This window comes from Sebastes fasciatus, chromosome 1 (genome assembly GCF_043250625.1).
Source record: "Sebastes fasciatus isolate fSebFas1 chromosome 1, fSebFas1.pri, whole genome shotgun sequence".
NCBI lineage: Eukaryota > Metazoa > Chordata > Actinopteri > Perciformes > Sebastidae > Sebastes > Sebastes fasciatus.
The window spans coordinates 29,955,039-29,975,355 of NC_133795.1; the positions used below are offsets into that span (position 1 = coordinate 29,955,039).

The 20,317-nt window shown below is 39.8% G+C and overlaps 2 protein-coding genes across 2 annotated transcripts; one reads left to right on the forward strand and one right to left on the reverse strand.

Annotated features, from left to right (window-relative positions):
• The first annotated feature begins 772 nt into the window (after window positions 1-772).
• Window positions 773-6,647, forward strand: aurka (aurora kinase A). Its single transcript, XM_074642288.1, has 9 exons — window positions 773-1,084; window positions 1,463-1,528; window positions 1,918-2,254; window positions 2,336-2,378; window positions 2,465-2,656; window positions 4,029-4,167; window positions 4,414-4,562; window positions 5,875-6,049; window positions 6,200-6,647. Exons 2-9 carry the CDS (start codon window positions 1,463-1,465, stop codon window positions 6,380-6,382), a joined length of 1,284 nt encoding a protein of 427 aa, XP_074498389.1. The 5' UTR covers window positions 773-1,084; the 3' UTR covers window positions 6,383-6,647.
• A 2,492-nt stretch (window positions 6,648-9,139) lies between these two features.
• On the reverse strand, window positions 9,140-14,762 carry slc32a1 (solute carrier family 32 member 1). The gene is made up of 2 exons (XM_074642301.1): window positions 13,846-14,762; window positions 9,140-11,468 (listed from the first exon to the last, which is right to left on the reverse strand). The coding sequence occupies exons 1-2, from the start codon at window positions 14,248-14,250 to the stop codon at window positions 10,281-10,283; spliced, it is 1,593 nt and encodes a 530-aa protein (XP_074498402.1). The 5' UTR covers window positions 14,251-14,762; the 3' UTR covers window positions 9,140-10,280.
• Between the last annotated feature and the right edge of the window lie 5,555 nt (window positions 14,763-20,317).

The following is a 20,317-nucleotide window of genomic DNA, read 5'->3' on the forward strand; positions in this document are numbered from 1 at the left end:
GAGAGCTCCTTCAGCGACAGGCTGCTCCACCCAAAGTGTGTGAAGGAGCACTATCACAGGTCCTTCCTTCCTGCAGCTGTCAGACTCCACAACCAGCACTGCTCCCAGTAGACCACAACCAGCCCTGCTCCCAGTAGACCACTTACACACCAAAAACTGACAATAACCTGATATTTTCAGGTGGAATTTCATTCATTCATTCATTCTCACTGTGCAATATAATTTTCCACTTGTGCAATTTTGTTAATAGTCTGTTTATTGTCAATACTGTATATACTGCTCCTATTTGTATACTTCCTTCTATTTAAATGGTTCATATTTTGTTACACTTTGTTTAGCTCTTTTTTTTTTACTGTGTTAGCTGATGCTTCCTGTTTTTTTTGCACTATCCCCTTTGCTGCTGTACACTGCACATTTCCCCACTGCAGGACTAATAAAGGAATATCTTATCTTAAAGAATAGATGGGAAATACTCTCATTTTCAAGTCCACAGAAATCACACTTATAATTAATATCCAGCTTGAATCTTTCTAACACAAGTTTTACTGGATAAATTCTATATAATATCTTGAAAAACACTTCCTTAAGTTTGTTATTGATAAATTATTTATTACAAATTTTCCAAACTTTCTCCCAAATAAGGAAAACATCTAGAGTGGCTGCTGCCCTCTGCTGTTTGGGAGGATTTCCTCTGACGTCACGTAATATCAGCCAATGGTATGCGAGCAGTGAGCATTCTGTCAGCCAATCAGAGGCCGTGGTGTATTTAAACGGACGTTTGAAACAGAGCAGCAGAGTGTGAGGTGCTGCGAGACAACCAGATACCACTTTATACTTCACCTTTAGTCAGCTTCTACCTTCTCACAACACCCAACCGGAGCTTAGAAGGCGTTACAGCGTTGATAATCCGTCTCTTGGTAACGTTAAACTGAGTATTTATGTAGTCACAAACGTTATCTCTCGTCAACTGGCCGACCTAGCTGCTAGCTAACGAGGCTAACGGAGAAGCTAACTGCTGCGTTAGGTTTATATTCTGGATAAAGTATCAGTCAGCTGCTCCTGGTCACTGCAGTAACTTATAGAGGTGAGTAAAGATGTATAATATGTCTCAGTAGTGTTTGTGTTGTGATGTTTTAGAGGCTATAAGAAGCTAACTGTTAGCTCTGAACTCGTTGTCGTTAGCAACGCAGCGGAGGATGCTAACTGACGTTACTGTGTTCAGACTGGCCGCGTGCTTTACCGTCATACATGTTTTATTAATATCATAACACATATATAAGGGAGCATTAGTGATATGTTGCTCTACTTTTGTGACAGTATAGCCAGAGTAAACTCACCCAGAGTGGCTACAAAGGGTTAATTAACCTCTTTGTGTTAGTGATCTGTTAAGACCTTTGTTCTTCTTTTATTATCGGGTTTGATTACAAACTAATGAAACAACTTCCACTTTACATTTCCTCAGATGATGGACTCCTCTGCCACACACAAGCTGACAAAGGAGATGAAACCTCAAAGGCCTGAAGTGAAGGTAATAATGCACAATATTACACTGATCAATATAAAACCACTGCTGTCACAGATTGGGGGCTCACTTTCATCATATATTGTTGTGACTTTGTAAGCTTTTAAGTTTAGATTTGTAGTGCACATCACAGTTTCTGCACACTTTATGAGTTTCATGGTGATATCTATTAGTTAAATATGTTGCCCTATTCACCTGTAGTGTATCCCCTTAATAGTACAACAAGATTGGTGTTAAGAAATTTAGGGTAACTAGTTGTCAAAGTAGAAATCCTTTGAGTGTTTAACCAGCTATTGACGATGGACCAAAGCACACAGAAAAGATGGAGCCTTCACTCTTCTCTCTTTTTTTAAAAGACAGTTTATTCAGTGTTTGGTGATTTCCTTTGATTGCAGTCAACCGGTTATGGGCCAAAGCGGATTCCTGTGTCACAGCAGTCACAGACGGCTGTAGTTACACCAACTCCACATCAGCGGGTTCTTGGTGTGTCAAACGGACCTCAACGTGTTCAGCGGTCTATGACCCACCAGAAATCAGCATCTCATGTCTCTGTTGCTGTCAAGTCCACGCAACCCGCTGATCAGAACGTGAACCCTGCTACTCAAAATGGAAATCGTGCACCACAGCCCAAACGTGTTTCTCAACAAAACCAACCAAAGCCAAATGTGGCCAAGGTGAACCCAGAGCTGGCCAAACCACCATCGGAACCGGCAAAGCTGGAGAAGCCACAGAGTGAGCATTATACAAAGTTTGACAAACTAATCAATATTGTGTTTTTTGGATGCTAAAATGTGTTTTCTTCTTTTTTGTTAGGCAAACCTGCCAAGATTGATTCTGCAAATGCCTCTTCATCAAAGTATGTCTAAGTGTGATTCATTATACTTCATTTTTTTCATATAGTCTTGGTTAAGTCTGTAACTATGCATGTTTCTGCTCACACAGTAAGCGGTGGAGCCTGGACAATTTTGACATTGGCCGCCCCTTAGGAAAGGGTAAATTCGGCAATGTCTACCTGGCCAGAGAGCGACAAAGTAAGTTCATCCTGGCCCTGAAGGTGCTCTTCAAGACGCAGCTGGAGAAGGCCGGGGTGGAGCACCAGCTGAGGCGGGAAGTGGAGATCCAGTCTCACCTCAGGTAACGTGGTGTTTCAAATTATGCAATATAATGCTACCAAATATAAATCCTGACTGTAGTCTGGCTGACCAGAGGCAGTTTGACACAGTGGTCATCCTTAATATTGAATTTTAAAAGGCTCCGGGACTTAGGTTGCTGCCTACCCGATTTCTGAATCACTCGAAAAACAAACCTGCTTAATTTTGTTGGCAAAAGTCAATGTCACCCAGTTTGAATGGGACAGTAACACAAACTCAAATGACCAGTGGGGTTTGATATGAAGAGGGGAAAAACAAATGTGTAGAGGACAACTGTTTGCAGCAGCTAGATACTGCTACTTACTAGAAGAGAACATGGCAATACAAACAGCAGCCAGGACAATAATTGGCATGTGGAGTTGATGCGTAACTTCAATATTGAAATAACCCCTTCTAACTCATCTTTTAAAAAGAGTGAAGACGGCACACTGTCCAAACTGAAATTAGCTTTTTTTTGGATAATTATGTATATGTAAATAAATATGGTGGGTTTGATTTGAATGCAATACACTTGTAGACTTGCGTCTCTGTGTACAGTGATGACGAGGAAGGACTGGGTCCCCCTGTTTAATACAGTGTTGGGAGACTCGGTAGATATGCGAGCCTCCTGAATGACAGAGGTGCTTGTGTAAAGCTTCTCATTATCAAGTGTGAACACTCTTTTGTGTTCCATATGACCGTGCTGGTGTGCCACATGTTGTGTAGCAGCAAGGCCAGGAAAATATATGACCACTATTAGGACTTTTAAGAAATTTAAACATGCACTATCTGGCGCACTTTACACTCACTTTACACTATACATCCTATATACCACTTTATTGCTGACTGCACATATGTACATATTACATTTATTTATTTATTGTACATACTACATTTATTTATTGATGGACTGTACACACTATGTTCACTCTGTATCTTTTATATCTCTATTATTGTCTTTAGAATGTTTGTATACCTTTACCTCTCCTGTGATTCACTCTGTTTGCTGATGTTGCTGCTTTGACACCTGAATTTCCCTCCGGGGATTAATAAAGGTCCATCTTATCTTATCTTAAAACAAGGTTTTTTTTTTTCTTTTCTTCTTCTATTGCAACTGGGTAATTCATAAACGAGCAGAATCATGCTTAGTCCATGTTTCTATTTTAAGATAAAAGCTGATTAGCTCATGCCGGTCTTTGAAAGTTTTGCCCTGAGTGGTTGCATTTTGGTAACCATGTATTAAAATCCTTGGAATGAACTCAGACTGTGGACCTCCTCTATACAGCAGCTGAGGCTTCATTTAGTTTGCTCTTTTGAAATCTTGTTTGCCTATTTCAACATTTCCCCAAATGCTCTTCTGCCTCGCCGTCCTGCAGGCACCCAAATATCCTGCGCCTCTATGGTTATTTCCATGACACATCTCGTGTGTACCTCATCCTGGAGTTTGCGCCCAAGGGTGCGCTGTACACTGAGCTGCAACGCTGTGGATGGTTTCCTGAGGCCAGAAGTGCTACAGTAAGTACCTTTTTTTTTTTTGGTAAAATGTATACTTTGCTATCAAATGAGCAATTGACATCAGCCACTTAAACGCATGTATAATTTTATTAAGTGAGCGTAACTATTAAAGTCCATATAAGGTGTATACTAATTCCAAAAACCTGATGTTCGTTCCTTTTATTGAATGTTTAAAAATTAAGAGGATGCTGTCAAAAACGAAATACGATACATGTAGTATTCACCATGCTTTATGTGCTGTACTAGTACATCATGGAGCTGGCAGATGCCCTCAACTATTGCCACTCCAAGAAGGTGATCCACAGGGACATCAAACCAGAGAACCTGTTACTGGGGGCCAACGGGGAGCTGAAGATTGCAGATTTTGGCTGGTCTGTTCACACACCCTCCTCCAGGTATGCACATATGCTTTTGTTCACACGGCACCTTTTTTTTGTTTTTAACTAGTGCTGTCAATCGATAAGATATTTAATTGCATGATTGGCCATAGTTAATGTTTTTATCTGTTAAAAATGTACTTTTAAGGGAGATTTGTCAAGTATTTACTACTCTTATCAACTTGAGTGTGCAAATATTCTTGCTTTTTGCAAATGTATTTATTATTGGAAATCAATTAACAACCCAAAACATATTGTCCAGAAACCCTCACAGGTACTGCATTTAGCATAAAAAAAAATATGCTCAAATTATAACATGTAAGGATGTAACATTACGTTTTTACAACGAGATGATACATATCACTTTCCATGGTTCCGAAACGATTCAAGCACGATATTTGGCTCAGCCAGAGCGATATGATACAACTCAATGATTTGAAATTGATACAGTGACTTTTTTTTTTTTTGCCAAAAATTCGATCAGTGTGACTGAAATAAATAGCTGGATACTGGACAGTGCACGTCAGGATTCCTCAAGGTCTTCTTGGCTAGATTAATTATTGATATAAACAAGTAAACACAACATTTAACAGCAAATACATATACCTTTTATTTGAAAATAATAAAAAGTGCAACTTCAGGACCTGCTTTTTTATTTTATTTATTTAACCTTTATTTAACCAGGAGGTCCCTTGAGATTAAAATCTCTTTTTCAAGGGAGACCTGGCCAAGATGGCCCACCATTACAAAGTTAAAAAAAATTATACAGTGGAGCATGGAAATTCAGTTCTCAAGATACAAGGCAATATTTAATAAAAAATATAATGCCAACTTCTCTTCAGGTCAAATGAACAGTGGTTTAACCTGCTGCTTCCATTCTCATTTTCGAAGCAAAAGGTAGAGCAATAATATTTAACAAAAAATAAAGCGCATGGCATCTCAGTAAATGCGTTGGTACCAATGGATTCCTTATGTTTTTAGTTTCACATGATACCAGTATCTTCACTCTAGCTTTAAAACTGATTTTTAACACTTTTTTAAAACCCTCTACAACCTACAAATCGCAAGTTACGATAAGGCGTTAACGCGTCATTATCGCGTTAACTATGACAGCCCTATTTTTTTACCTTTTTGATTGAGAGCCTGTAGTGAAACTGTCATAATGTTTGTAGAGGAATAATGTTTTGAGTTGCATTTGCAATTCACTTGTTTGGCTTCAGGGTCTGTGCTCAGGTCAGGAATTATTCTTTGTTTCTTTTTTTCGTTTGTGTCGATTCCTCTATATCACTGAGAGCTTTCAAACTAACTTTATCCATTTCTCTTTGCTCAGGAGATCCACGCTGTGTGGAACGCTGGACTACTTGCCTCCGGAGATGATCGAGGGGAAAACTCACGATGAAAAGGTGGACCTGTGGAGTCTGGGCGTCCTTTGCTACGAGTTCCTTGTTGGAAAACCCCCCTTTGAAGCAAAAAGTCACGAGGAGACCTATCGCAGGATATCGAGGGTAAAGCACGGAAAGCTAGACACCCCAACATATATTGTAGAGCTGCTTAGTTTCAGAACTGTCACCCACGAGTTTGCAGGCCTGCACTGCAATGTAGTTTATAATTGCTGTTTTAATCTTGGAACTGGCTGTCTTTTTTTTGTCATCCAGGTGGAATACACTTACCCAACACAGGTCGCTATCAGTGCTGGAGCCAAAGACTTGGTTGCGAAGCTGCTGAAGCACAACCCCATGCACAGACTGCCCATCCAGGGAGTCCTGACCCACCCCTGGGTGGTTGAGAGCTCCACCAAGACGCCCACAACCCTGAACAATGAAGAGCTCAGTCAGTGAGTCTCTTTGTTCCCCTCCACCCATCACCTGGTGGTCTGTACATGTGAGGGCGGAGTGGTGCAGAACATGTGGATGTTTTTGTCTGCAGGATTCTTGAGTCACTTGGTCATCTATTTTATTTTTTCTTTCTCTTATATCTTATCTCCTCCTTGTCTCACCAATGGCGTTCTATTGCCTGTAAATATTTCACTGTTTGTGTAATTATGAAAATTTTATTAAGCTTTTCTAAAATGCCATTACTTGAAATAAAAGATTAATTATCTTTCATGGCATGTCTCTTTGAAAATGTTTCTGTTGTGCAGTTCTAGCTCTCAGTTAATTGTCTTAAGTACTTGGTAAACGAGACTTTGCACTAATGTCCAATGAGCAAGTTGATTCTATCAACTCCCCACCTTTTATTAAGCTCCTCTAGAGGCACATGGCCAACAGAGGGCGCCATAATACCACTAGAGTTGAATTGGAAGACTGTTACAGATTTTTAGGTAGTATTCATTTCACTGTTAATAAACCTGTTCCACAGTTTATTCAGTTTCTGCTCCAATAACATGTTTAAATATGAAGTTAATATTTTGGCTTGTATCATATTTTTTAGCAATTAGAAGAATTAAACAGACGTGTATCCAGAAGATTGCGTCATTAATAAGTGTGCAAACGGATATTGATCTTTTTAAATTGAGAAGTATAAATTACAGCTACAGTAGGCTGAATGTTTTTGGCATCATTGGGCAAAAATCCCATAATAACAATTCATTCATATACCATTCAAGTGTTCTGAGAGATAATTAGACTTCTGCACCTCATGGCTCTGTTTTCAGGTTTTAAAAAAAATCTAGCCCGTGACAGGAGATTTTGGCCAATCACAGGTCATTTCAGAGAGAGACAGCGTTCCTATTGGCTATGCATTCAACGGAGACAGCTGTCAATCATTTTGCGAACTCCGGTCAAACTAAGCAGCTATGCTCAAATATGAATAACGTTCTGTTACTGTAATGCCAATTTCTCACCTCAAATTTTTTTCAGAAACATCTTGTAGTGTACTGTTTAGCTGTAAAATGAGATAGTTTGTGAACTTGCAGCCATGTTGAGATCAGGTGAGGAAATACCAAGCACCGCCCACCAGCCGGAGCACACCAGTGCTACCTAGTTGAGCGTTTGATCAGAGTTTGCGAGTGAATGACAGCTGCTCAGAGATGGCTGACTCCAGCTCGGCTCTGGTTGGTAGTTTTCCTCCGGTCTGTGAAATCTTGCAGATGCCGTTAGGAGCCCCGGAGGACACAGAGGAACACGATTTTTTTTTTTTTTCACAGATACCTGTCTCCTGCACTGTCAGGATATACTGACTGTTTTATAAAAAAAAAAAAAAATCTTTTAACAATATTTGCTGCAATTCTCCCTACTGCAGCTTTAAATCCAGGGTCTGTTTTTAATGAGTCAAAGGGGATAGTTCCCTGTTGAGAACTAATATAGAGGCACTGGCCTAACTGTTTGAATTACACATTTAATCTAAATATTAAACAACGGTGGTGATTTGGAGGCCAGTAAAAGGTGAAAGGTTATTCAAGTAACAACAATAAAAAAACAAATCTAAAAAGATTAAAGATGGATGAAAACGTTAGAACTAGATGGTAAACCTGCAAGGTCCATGGAGCTGATGGGACTGCTGTAACGTTTCTGTTTTGGAGCACTAGGTGGCTCTCTAGGCATGATGTTTAATAAAACTGTCTGGGAGATGATTATAGAAGGAAATTAGTAGTATTCCTTGTTTGTCATTTTACAGTTCCTTCATTTAGGTCAGTTTTTTTATGTTTGAAGCTATTTTGTGCTCTACGTTCATACAATTATGCTGTCATGGTTTTAGCAAATACACTGCAGCAAATTTGCATGTCCTCGGGGAAAATGGCATAATTGGCTTTATTTTGCATATAGAATTAAAGCTAAAATCTGGGCTATAACTTAATTGTTTAAGAGGTATCTCAGTTGTTAATCTGGTGACCACATAAATAGAAATATTCGATCCACTTTTCCTGCAGTTTCGTATTATGTGAACTGGCCTTTTGAAGCTTTAGGAGTAGGGCCCTATCCGAGCATTCATATGCACCAGGTAGCCTGATGTTCCAACAGCTGGAGATTAGCCCACTCAGAGAATAAACGGTTTGTCCAGATGCTGTGCGCGCAGAAAGATCACCACATAGTGGATGGATGAACAGGTCGAGCATAAGGCCTGATGCCTGCCTGCCTGCAGCAGAAAATCTGTAGAGATGCTCTTCAGTCGAGCACGCAGGGATGCGAGACCTCAGTGGAAAACATGCATGCGTTTTGGTTGGATTTGTAAAAGGATTTAGAGTAGACGGAATAGGCTTCTAAATCCCTCTCACACAAGAAACACACTGCATGAATATTTTCTTCTAGGCCTCAGCAGCCTTTATATTAACCTCCATTTCGATTTAAAAAATAAAAATGCAACTATTTTCTCCATTTTCTGTCTTTTATTATAGAGAAAAAAAAATACATGTTCTGAACGTTTTTTCGTTTTACATAAAACCACACACATTTTTACAATATAATTTCACTTATTTCTTTATTCTTTAATATTAATTTCACGATATATGATAACGACTTTGAGATATACATTCCATCTTTTTGAAACCACAATAACACACTACACATACGTTTTTTATAACATTTCAACAGGACCCATTGGATTGCACAGAATGAAAAATGTCTATGCACATTTTCCTCTTTAATGATCTCTTTTTCTTCTTTTTTTATTTTCAGACACCGAATTTTCGAGACGGAATTCTTTCAAATTAATTTCAGAACAGGCCGTGTGGTTTCCAAATGTAATGAAAAAAGCGTTATGGTAAATTGAGTGTGCAACATTTCAATTTGGGGTCCCCCATCTATAAGCTGACATTTGGGTTTATGTGTATCTCGGGTCAGGTGAATTTTGTTATTTTAAAAGCTCAACAAAAATAATTCAAATATTGGAGAAAAAAAAGAAATCAAATCAAAATTGTTGACAGTTTTTACGCAGAAGAATCAGAATTTGAAAGATTTGTCATTTCCACTTCCCAGTTTCATTATGTTTTGTGTGTCTGAAATATCATACATTCAATGCATAGTTTGTATAGCTGCTGTGTACTTTGATATTTTTGCATTTCCAGTATTTTTGAACTGCTCGGGGAAGGTCCAATTTCCTCATTTCTAACGAAACTTTTCTTTTAAATATTTCTATATGCATTATTATTATCAACTGCTGGTTATTGCCATTGTGTTATATCTCCATCTTGTAGGTCCACAGGCTTTTACCTTGATTTTAACACCACATTCACTAGCCCATAACCATATTGCAAATGACCTAATAGAAGAAAGTGGCTTATTTTCATTTTTTTTTTTCTTTAAATAAATCTTAAATCACATTATGCTGTCGAAAAAGTCCATCCAATCACAAACTCTTAGCGTTTACATGAATAGTGAAGGTCTCATGTGGGGGGAAGCACCACAAGAGCGACGAGAAGAAGACAAAACTGCCCTTTTTTGCAAATTTTTGTTATTTAAGGTCAATATTGTAAACGTTGTTCACTCCACTGGAAAATATGTAATATGTACGTCTGCTCGCATATTTATACAACATGTATATTGTCCATATAGTGTGTGTTTGTGGATGCACTGTTATTCCCTCACTACCACTGGCTCTATCTCTCTCTGTCAGTGTGTGCGCGCATTTTTTTTCTGAATTGATGCAAAGACTGTATGAGCGCGTGGTGTGTTCTGCGCGCGCATTTTACGCATGAATTAAAGCAGAGGGGGCTGATTTTTTGCTGGGGAAGTTAATTTTTTCACTAAAATGAAGGTGTTTTTTGCAGTTAACATCTATAGTATCCAGCAATGCTTCTTCTTACTCGTGTATGTTGTACTTGAACGCCTCTATGAGCCCTTCCATGGAGTGGATAAACCCAGATATGCTGCATATACCTCCTATTACGAATATGGCCACGTCAAAGAACACCTGGTGCCATAGCAGCTTTCTCCACAGCAGCCTGAGGTGGAAGAGACTGGGAAGCAGAAAGCACAAACCTGCTCCTGTCAGGCTTCCAGTGAGACCCATGAGGAGAGCAAAATGTGGCACATAAATAGCCATGAGCAAGGTGAACACGACCAGGATGCATCTGAGAGAAAGTCCCCACGACTTTAAGCGTCCATCTCCTCCGTAGCAACCTGGGAACATGGCGCGTCCTCCATCGTTGAAGAAAGACTTCTCCATCACCTCGACAGCAGCGAAAAACGGCAGAGGATACGACAGCAAAGCTTTGGCCACGAGAAACAGGTTGACTACAGCTCTGATGGTTGACGGCAGGTTGTCTGTGATGACCTCCTTGGTGGCATCAGCCCAAGTCAAGTAGGCCACCAGTGCGAAGAGACCTTTGAGGATGCAGGCAGCGATGTGAGTCCAGTTCATCATGCAGGTGAACTCGCTCGGTTTGGACATGTTTCCTTCAAGAGATGGCAGGAAGATCTGCGAGGTGTAGCTGAACACGATGATGCCAATGGAGATGGGGAACTTCTTGACGTCGATGTAGAACTTGACTTTATCCCAGGCCCAGTCTCTGGCTCTGGAGAGGCAGTAGGCGATAACGAGGACGTTGATGACGAAGTGCGCCATGGTGCACAGCAGGCTGAACTTGGAGACCATTTTCAGGTTCTTGAGGAAGGCGCATGGGAGCAGAGCTGCGGTGGCGATGATGGCCCAGGATTTTTGGGAGATGGGCATGTTGGGGAAGCTGTTGTACATGAGGTTTCCGCTCACCACCACGTACAGGATGCAGGTCATCACCAGCTCGATGATCTGAGCTACATTCACGATGTGGCCACCCAGAGCTGGGAATCTGGGCGCGCAGCAGGCGTTGGCAATGTCCACGTAGGAGTCTCTCACTCGGACCAGCTGGCCGTCTTCGTCCTCCTCGTACAGGCAGGAGATGAGGATTTTGCCCGTGTAACAGCACACCACGGCGGCGAAAATAATGAGAAAGAGTCCGAGGTATCCTCCGTGCAGGATGGCGTAGGGCAAGCCGAGGACGAACATCCCCTAGAGACATGACAGAAAGAAGAAGAAGAAGAAGAAGAAGAAGAAGGGCAAAAAAACACACATTGTGAATGAGTTTAAACTGTTCGATGACGAACATCCCCGAGAAACATAACATAAAGAAGATTATTTATTAATTTAATTTGATTATTTGTTATTAAATATATCTTGTCCTAATTGTTTGTTATCACTATTATATAGTTATATTATTTATTTTGATTAATCTTGTCTTTAGGTGGAGGCTTCATATAAGCCCAGTGGGTTTTTTTGCCTCTTCCTGCACTGTATATTATTCATTTTTGTTATGTTGTATAGTCTTAAATTGTGCAAAACAAATAAACGAAAGAAGAAGGGCAAAAAAAACAACATTGTGAATGAATTAAACTGTTGGATGACGAACATCCCCTAGAGACATAACAAAAAGAAGAAGGGGAAAAAAAACCATTGTGAACTTGTTGGGTTGATTAAGAATTAATCATGAATTCTTTTTTTAATTTGTATTAAATAAATCTTATTATGGGCCTGAAATATATGATATGGCACTGTTAACCAATATGATAAGAACACAAGAGGAGCAATGTCGAGAGAAGTGGGAGAGTGATTCTTGAGGAGAAATGCGTTTCTGAGTGGTTTTGGGAGAGAAAGACAGTTAAAACAAGTTTTAAAGGACTTGTTTAGTTTCAAAGCCTGTGTTCATTAACATTTCCACTCCAGGCTTCAACGACAATATGAGGGAATGAACCATTGAATATGTCATAGCAATAAGAAAACTTTGTAGAGACAGGGCAATCTATATCCTTTCATGTGTTTTGTTTTGTTTTATTATTCTATGTGTATGTTGTCTTTCTGTTATGGAAAAACAATAAAAATAAACATAAAAAAAGAAAAAAACATTGTAGATAAATATTTAATAAAGATTCTCTTGGCAAGTATAGTAAGAAAGCCATAACTCGAAAGTGGATGCAGACTGATCCTCCAACATTAGACCAATGGCGGGGTATTGTAAATTAAATATATTCTATGGAAAGACTCACATTTATTTAAAGGCTTAAATTGGAAAAAAAGTATTGAGTACTGGGAAAAATCGATTGTGTATTTACACCGTTGATTGAAGTGTGACATTGTATATTAAGATGTATTTACAAAAATGTACTGTGATCTGACATTGTAACACCCATGATGACCTCATGTCCTTTGTTCTCAAATAAAAAAAGAGTTTAAAAAAAACAAAAGAAGAAAAAACATTGTGAATGAGTTCAACTGTTGGATGATTAAGAATTAATCATGAATTCTTTTTTTTATTATTTTTATTAAATTAATCTTATTTTGGGGCCTTGGATATATGGTGTGCCTGACTCTTCAATGGATGTCACTCCCTTTTTTCATGTTGTGGGTTTTCCACTTCGCTTTGAGCGCATCCGCCCGCCTCTGACGTCACTACGAGCTGGAGGAGACACGCTCTGACGTCACGGTGACCGCCGTGACCACCACTGCCCGTGATAAGGCATGAAAAGGATTGCGTCTAGGGATTTTTTGTCGCATAGCCTCCACGAGTAGACTGCACTCTCGAGTAAAACCCTTGCACTTTGAATCATGTTCCCTTTTATTTCTCACATCAGATAATATCTGCACATAAAAAAAATATTTCTGCTACTTATTTCTGCAAAATGTAATTGCCAAGACACTATTGGAATAAATGTGACTAATTATACTTTATGCGTAAAAGCATATAGGCCTGTGTGTGTCGAGACATCTTAACCCATTTCAGCATATTTTTTTTGTTATATCTTAAATTAATTGCGGTTCCTTTAAATAGCCCCCAAATTATCCCAAAAAAAAGATGGCAAAAAAAAATCAGGCTCAATATATATATATCTCTCTCAAAGTCTTTTAAACGATTTTCTTTATAGATTAATTTATTCATTGGCATGCGGAGTTATTAGGTGAGCAGTTATCAGGGGCGTGCATCGGTGACACTAGAGACATCACTATACAGACAAAGAATGTGTGTGAGGGGGAGGAAGAGGAGGAGGAGGAGGAGTAGGAGGACATCAACTACATCCCTTCTTTCATCGCAGATTTTTGAAATCTCTGCTTTGGATATAAAAATATATCAGAATAAAAAATTAGTTTGGGGGGTTCAAGAAATCTAATTCTGGTGATTCTCTTTAAAGCATTAATATTAAAAACAGCAGCTTGACTTTGCTTCAAAGGGACCCTGGTGTTTTGAACATGAATATTTGAATCAACCTTATAGTTTCAGGTGACGTGAGTTTATCTCAAATTTCACAGCTGCGACTTCAGCCAATTAGAACCCGAGCGCACCGGAGCCGTTCCGTTCTAGAATCATCCGGTGAAGTGAGGTGCGTTCTTTTTTTACCTGGATCGCGTTCGTGACGTTCCATCCCGCCTCCCACGCGGTGATTTTTGGTTTGACTTCAGTCAACTCATTCGCCGGTTCTCCGTCTTTAGAGGCCGAGCGAGGAGGACCGGTTCCGTCCCTCTGGTAGTGGCTGTCCCCGTCCAGTCCTCCTGCGTCTCCGTCTCCACCGCTGCCCTCACCTCCTCCCATCTGCTCGGTGGTCATTATGTCCATCTGCATGCCTTGCCGGTGGTCGTAGTCCAGGTCGTCACAGGCAGCGAAGCCCAGACCCTCCTCGTCTGTGGCGGCCTGGAAGCCCATCCTGGCGAACATCCCGCTCACCTTCGCCTGGGACTTGTTGGAGACAGCAGTGGCTGCATTGGACAGTTTATTAGAAAGCTTGCTTCTGATTAAAGTCGCCATTTTTTAGTCACTCACTCCTTCTCTCCTGAATTTGCAAATGTCTGCAGCTCAATTAGTGTTTTTCTCCTCCAGTCAGTCAGTAAAAATGAGGCTACTTTGGATGATCACAGCTCTTGATTCTCTGCATTAGAGGAAAAAGGAGGCAAGTTTTTAAGACACCGACCGGTTTTTCAGTTTGCTATCTCCACTTGATGTTCAGTCTGCTGCTGCTCTTCTTGATTATCTCCAGGTTCATGTCACCTTCAGACGTCGCTGCTCCGGTTCTGCATCTTGGCACTGCACTGTGCGCGCTCTGTCTGATGCTCGACGCGTATAAGAAGCGCACCGTTCAGTCTCTGGTGTGCGTAAAAGCTTTACGCACGAAGGAAAAGGCGCGCCACAGGTTCTCTGTAAAGGGGCCTATAATAATGTCGTTTTCTTTTGGATTATAAGGTGGCAGGCGGCGTTTGTGGTTCCAGGAGTCGGTTGTCTTCTTTTTTCAGGTGCCTTTACTGATGCCAATGCGGTACCGTGGAGCCCATGGGGGGGTGGGGGGACAGAGAGGAGACACGTGTCCTCATCAGCCTGCCAATGCAAAGCACGTCTCCAGCTCCAGCCCTCCCAGTGCCACACCAAGAGAGAAAAAACGGGAGAGATTTGCTGCATTTCTAGGGGAGGTGCTTGCAGTCCCCCCACCATCACCATCACCATCCCTCCACCCAACCCATCATCTATAATACCTCATCCTCACATCCAATCACATTCCTGGGGCCTCAAATCCTGCATAACTTTACGCATATATAAAGGAGGCTGGGATTTGACAGAAAACCCCTAAACTCTTTGGACCAGATTATACAAAAGTAGGATTTTTTTTTATATATATATATTGATTATTCTTTTTAATGAGGAATGAGGAGAAGAGGACGTGGAGCATCATAATAGTAAAGCCAAGTTGCTTCTTGGATTACATGGATTTCGGTTTAAGAACCGTGTTGCGTTTGTTGATGAGGAAAAAAGTATATATTTTCTTGCATTTTGTCTTTGCTAAATGATGGTAAGATATAGAACCGGGAGACTGCACATATTTTAATACAGCTTTAGATTTTTTTTTTCTTCATAAATTGTAACGTGTATCTACTTTTATTCCACTGGCTCTATTTTTCTGTCTGTCTTTCTGAAGTCTTCATTCAGGATGCTCCTTCATTCATTCATTCATTCATTCATTCATTCATTCAGTGTCTGTGGTGATGTGACAGTCTGAGCCATGGCACCGTTGAGAAAAATGTATCGGCTATGTATGATTTGTTAAATAAAAATCTGGTTTCAACGACATGTTGACAGAGAACACGTCTTAACTCTCTTGAAACTACATTTATTTTTGTAATTTTATTCATTGGAGGTCGAGTACTCCAGTCTTTTTTTCCAATTTAACGAATCATATCTTAAATACACAGTATTTAGAATTTCCTGCTTCATATACAGAAATAAACAACTTAAAAAATGATGCCTTTGTGAGGGTAATCTCATCTTTCTAATTTCTGTCTCGCCTTTTTGACTGTAAAAAATAGTCATACAAATATTTAATTGCAGTGATTTTGTTTTCCCATTAATGCATGATTTAGTTAGTAATCGAGGCCCAAAGTGCTGTAAACAGTTTGTTGACATTGCCTTGTCACTAGTGCTTTGTGTGCAGCGTGTTCAGTGTTTCCTCAGGCTGCAGCATGACAGTTCATCTCCATGATACAAAGCAGCGCACTCAAATAGCCTCAACTAACATGTAGTAAGTCTACTGTAACCCGGTCTGTTGCTATATGCATACAGGCTATTGGCTTTATTCAAAATAATAATAATAATAATAATACAACCTATTTGAATAGGCTGTAACCTGATAGGAGCAAGGGAATAACAGAAGAGTAAACTGGTGACCATCATGTGACAAACAGGAACAAAAGTCTGCTTTTATTTGTGCCCCATGGATATAATAACTCAGTATGAAAGTGTGTCAAAGATTTTAAAGGAGGATAAAACTTCACATAATGTAAAATATTATTATAATATTATTATCCTCTTAAAAGTAGAAGAATGAACCCCTTTGGTGCAAACTAAGGTTTGGTAACTGGGCAATTTAAAAAAAAAAAAGAAGGAAAAAAAAAGGCGTTGAAAGAATAACTGTTTGCATTATTGTTCCGTTTTCTTTTGACATCATTTAATGATCTTAAACTACAAATCCAGGATGAAACGCAGCAGCTGCATCCCGATGATTTCACTCCCAGATGCTCCAGATGCAGGCCACAGCTGATATTATCAGGCCTGTGCATCTCTGATTTAAACGACATGGTTTGAATCATAAAAAACACAAATAAATCTCGCTCTCGGTCTCTCTCGGTCCTGCTGCGTGTGTGTATGTCTGTGCGTTTTTTTTTACATTGTAATCTTCAGTTGTGGGAACGAAAATGGCTGCTTCCCCGCAGCCCTGAATGAAAGAGTTAATGACAGAGGCTGTTATCAGTGAGCTGCAGCTCTCCTCCTCTGATCTGCTCTGTCTGATGGAGGATGAGCTGCTGCAGGATGAAAAGAGCAGCTCTGACACCAGCAGACAGCCAGCAGGTTACACAGACCCAACACCTCTACACGACCTGCTACACTCATCACAATAAGAATAATACAATATAATTACTTTGTTAATGTGAAGATATTTAGTTTACAGTCAGATTTAGGCTTATGATGAATCCCACACGTGCGCGCACACACATGCTCGTGCACGAGGACAACATATCCCTGAAGGTGCTCTTGCTTGAGGCCTCTGTTGCATCGTGCCAAATGCAACTGTCGCCCTATATCCTCCTGGGAACCGAGTTAAAAAAAGTGTCTTCCAATTCTTTTTTTTTGTCATTGGAAAAAAATGTAGGGTTAAAAGAAAATCTTAACAATTGTTAAACTTTATTTTTATTGTCCACTGTATAATGGACTACAGGACCATTTCAGTGTGAAAAGACAAAACAAAATGAACAGATTATGGCTGTAGAGTGATAATAAACCAAGAATACATTCAAATTGATTAAAAAAAAAACACACATGCCATATCACTGGAAAGCCTAGGATGTCCTCTTTATAATACACCAGGGGTTGATAGACTAGATCAAAAGAGTAAGAGGATATGCATGTGGACAAAATGTCCACTACAGAGGACACATGTCAATGGGCTGGGTCTCAGGAGGATATATGTTATTGTAGGAAAAGTGTCTCATACTGGTGGATTTGGAGGTTTCAGACCTTCCTCACACACACAAATGTGACAATAAGATGTTTTCAGATTCCTCCCAGGCTTTAAATGATTTCACACATTTGATCACAGTTTACTTCATCTGGTGCGTCTCTGATCTCTGGGAGCTCTCATCCGTCCTCATATAGACGAGGAGGAAAGTGATTTTCTCAGTTTATCACCCATCCCGAGAGTCATCAGAGGGGTCAGAGTGCGCGCGTCCCAGGAGGCTCCTCGTGTCTGTCCAGACAGATAGGACCAATCAAAGCTCTTTATCTGGGTTGTCCATGGTTTTGCGCAGCTTTTTGTGTGTTTGACCCGCATGTTCGACATCCATCGTTTTTTCTCCCCCTTCTTCTTTCTTGGTGATGGAAAAGTCAAATCCAAAATGGCATTGTGATCTGTCCTCAAATTCATTTCCTCAGCCCCCCCATCTCCTCCCTCCTCCTCCTCCTCCTCCTCACTATTTCACTCCCTGGCTCTCCTTTTTCACATTACACACATGGTTGAGCTGGCACAAGGTTCTCCGCCTTCATGTAACCCCTCCCTCCTGCAGACATCAACCCAACCCCCCATCTTTTCCTCGAATCACTAAAATAAAAAATCTAATTTTTTTTTTGCGATTATGGGGGAGAAGTTCTCTTTCTGATAATAATAATAATACATCCTGTAAAGATCAGCAAAAAACTGGGACTATACAACTAGTGATTATCATAAAGTAAAACCAAATCTTATCAATATAATAAACATTTAAACATTTCAGAAAAATAACCTGATCCACACGTACACTGTTGACCTTTGGTTTTTATTATATTTAGGATATTTCACTACATCTGCCAAGGATTTTATGTTTCCATGGTGTTGACTGCAATTATGTAGCTCTACAGTGACTTTCATTGTATAGGCTATCATTACCTCATCCATTAAATGTTTTCAATGAGACAAGGTAATGACGAGGTGTGTGTGTGTGTGTGTGCGTGAGAGAGAGAGAGAGAGAGAGAGAGAGAGTGAGAGGTGTGTGTGTGTGTGTGTGTGTGTGTGTGTGTGTGTGTTACATGAATCGTTTGACGCACGACCCAGATTGCGCCAAGATAAGAGAGTATTTGAAGGAGAGAAAGAGGTGAGATGTTACAAAAAGATTTTTTTGGTGAAACATTTATGAAAACATTTAAAAAAAAATCTGGATACTGGAGCCTCCATCCTCTGCGACATCACCTGTCATTTAACCCATGATTGGCTGTCTGCTGGCAGCCCAGCGAGGTAGAAAAATACCACCCAACACTGCTGCAGTGAATGAGGGGCCATGCAGTGAAAAGGCTGTCTGGGCTCTCTGGGGACTCTAGAGGAGGGAATTAGTCCACATCAGGCTAATCACAGGACCTCACAGTCCATTAACATTTGCATCACAATCACAGGTAGCCCGCTGCCTGTGTTATCGACTACATTATGTGTGATTATGTGTTGTCTGCGCTGGAAAAATCGTTTTGAAAGCAGAGAAAAAGAGAAAAACATTTCAGAGCGTGGTCATGGTGGAGTCCAGGTTTCAGCACCAAGGACAGCAGCTTTAAAGGGAATATCCACCCTAAACTACATTATAATGCGTTTTGAGGGTCATTTTTGACCTTAGAAACAGCAATTTAATAAAAATATTATTATTAATAATAATATTTTAGTCCACTTATTTGATGTTTCTAATGCCATTAGATGACACATTTATTTTCACTATCTGTTTATATCATGTTTATAGCTTATTTTGTATATTGTATATTGGTAGAAATTCAATTTTTTTTATTCTTATTTTATTCTAACGTTTTGATCTATTCTTTTATTATTATACTGTTTGACTTGCACCAACAAAACCAAAGCAAATTCCTAGTGTATACCTCTTACACCTGGCAATAAACACTATTCTGATTCTGATATACAGAAGAGACGATAGTGACTGACTTAGGCTTAGAAATGGCGAGGTATTGTACATGAGCGAGAAGTGAGTTAAATGTGAATGAAGTTTCTAGTTGTGATGGTGAAAATCTCATCCCACTATAACCTCGTCATACTTTCATTGTGTCCTATAGGCTGTTTCATCATTTTACTGGCTGTGGCTAAAGGATTTGTGTCCAGATGATGCTGCTGCATCACCACCTCAATGTGTCTCTCTGCTGTTCATTTTGAAGAAGAACTGCATATTGAGCTGCAATATCATAAAAATTACAGATGTACAATAAATTCAATTTTAGGGTGGATCCCCCTTTTAAATGCTGAAATCTACACCAAGGCTACGTTTGAAGGAAAAAAATATATAACCTTTATTTGATCAGGTAATCTCACTGAGATCATGATCTGTTTAGCAAGACAACAAAACACACAGATCTCTAAAATCAAGGTTTAATTTCATCCAATGAGACTTTAAAGTTCCAATGTCATAACACCAACAATAAACTAATCTGATAACCTAGATGAATGGTTTCCAAAGTGAGCCTTTAGTGCCTCTAGAAACACCTCTGGATGGAAGTCCAAAATGGGGCTGATGGTGTCATTTTACTGTAAATCACCATGAGAATCTGCTGTTTCCTCATATTTTCATATTTTCATATTTTCACCCAGCCCCATCCAATATATAGTTGCTAGTACCAAATCAGCTATACATACCACTTATTTGCAGATGTTAAAGTTGTATGAACGCTGGCAAAGACCACCATAGACTGTTATTGTCCATTTTAGAGTCGAACAAAGAGTATTTATTCTAAAGTATAACGGAAAACATCCTATTATGCATCCAAACATCATCATATTCATCACCACTGTTTTTCCTCCCCTCACTACCGA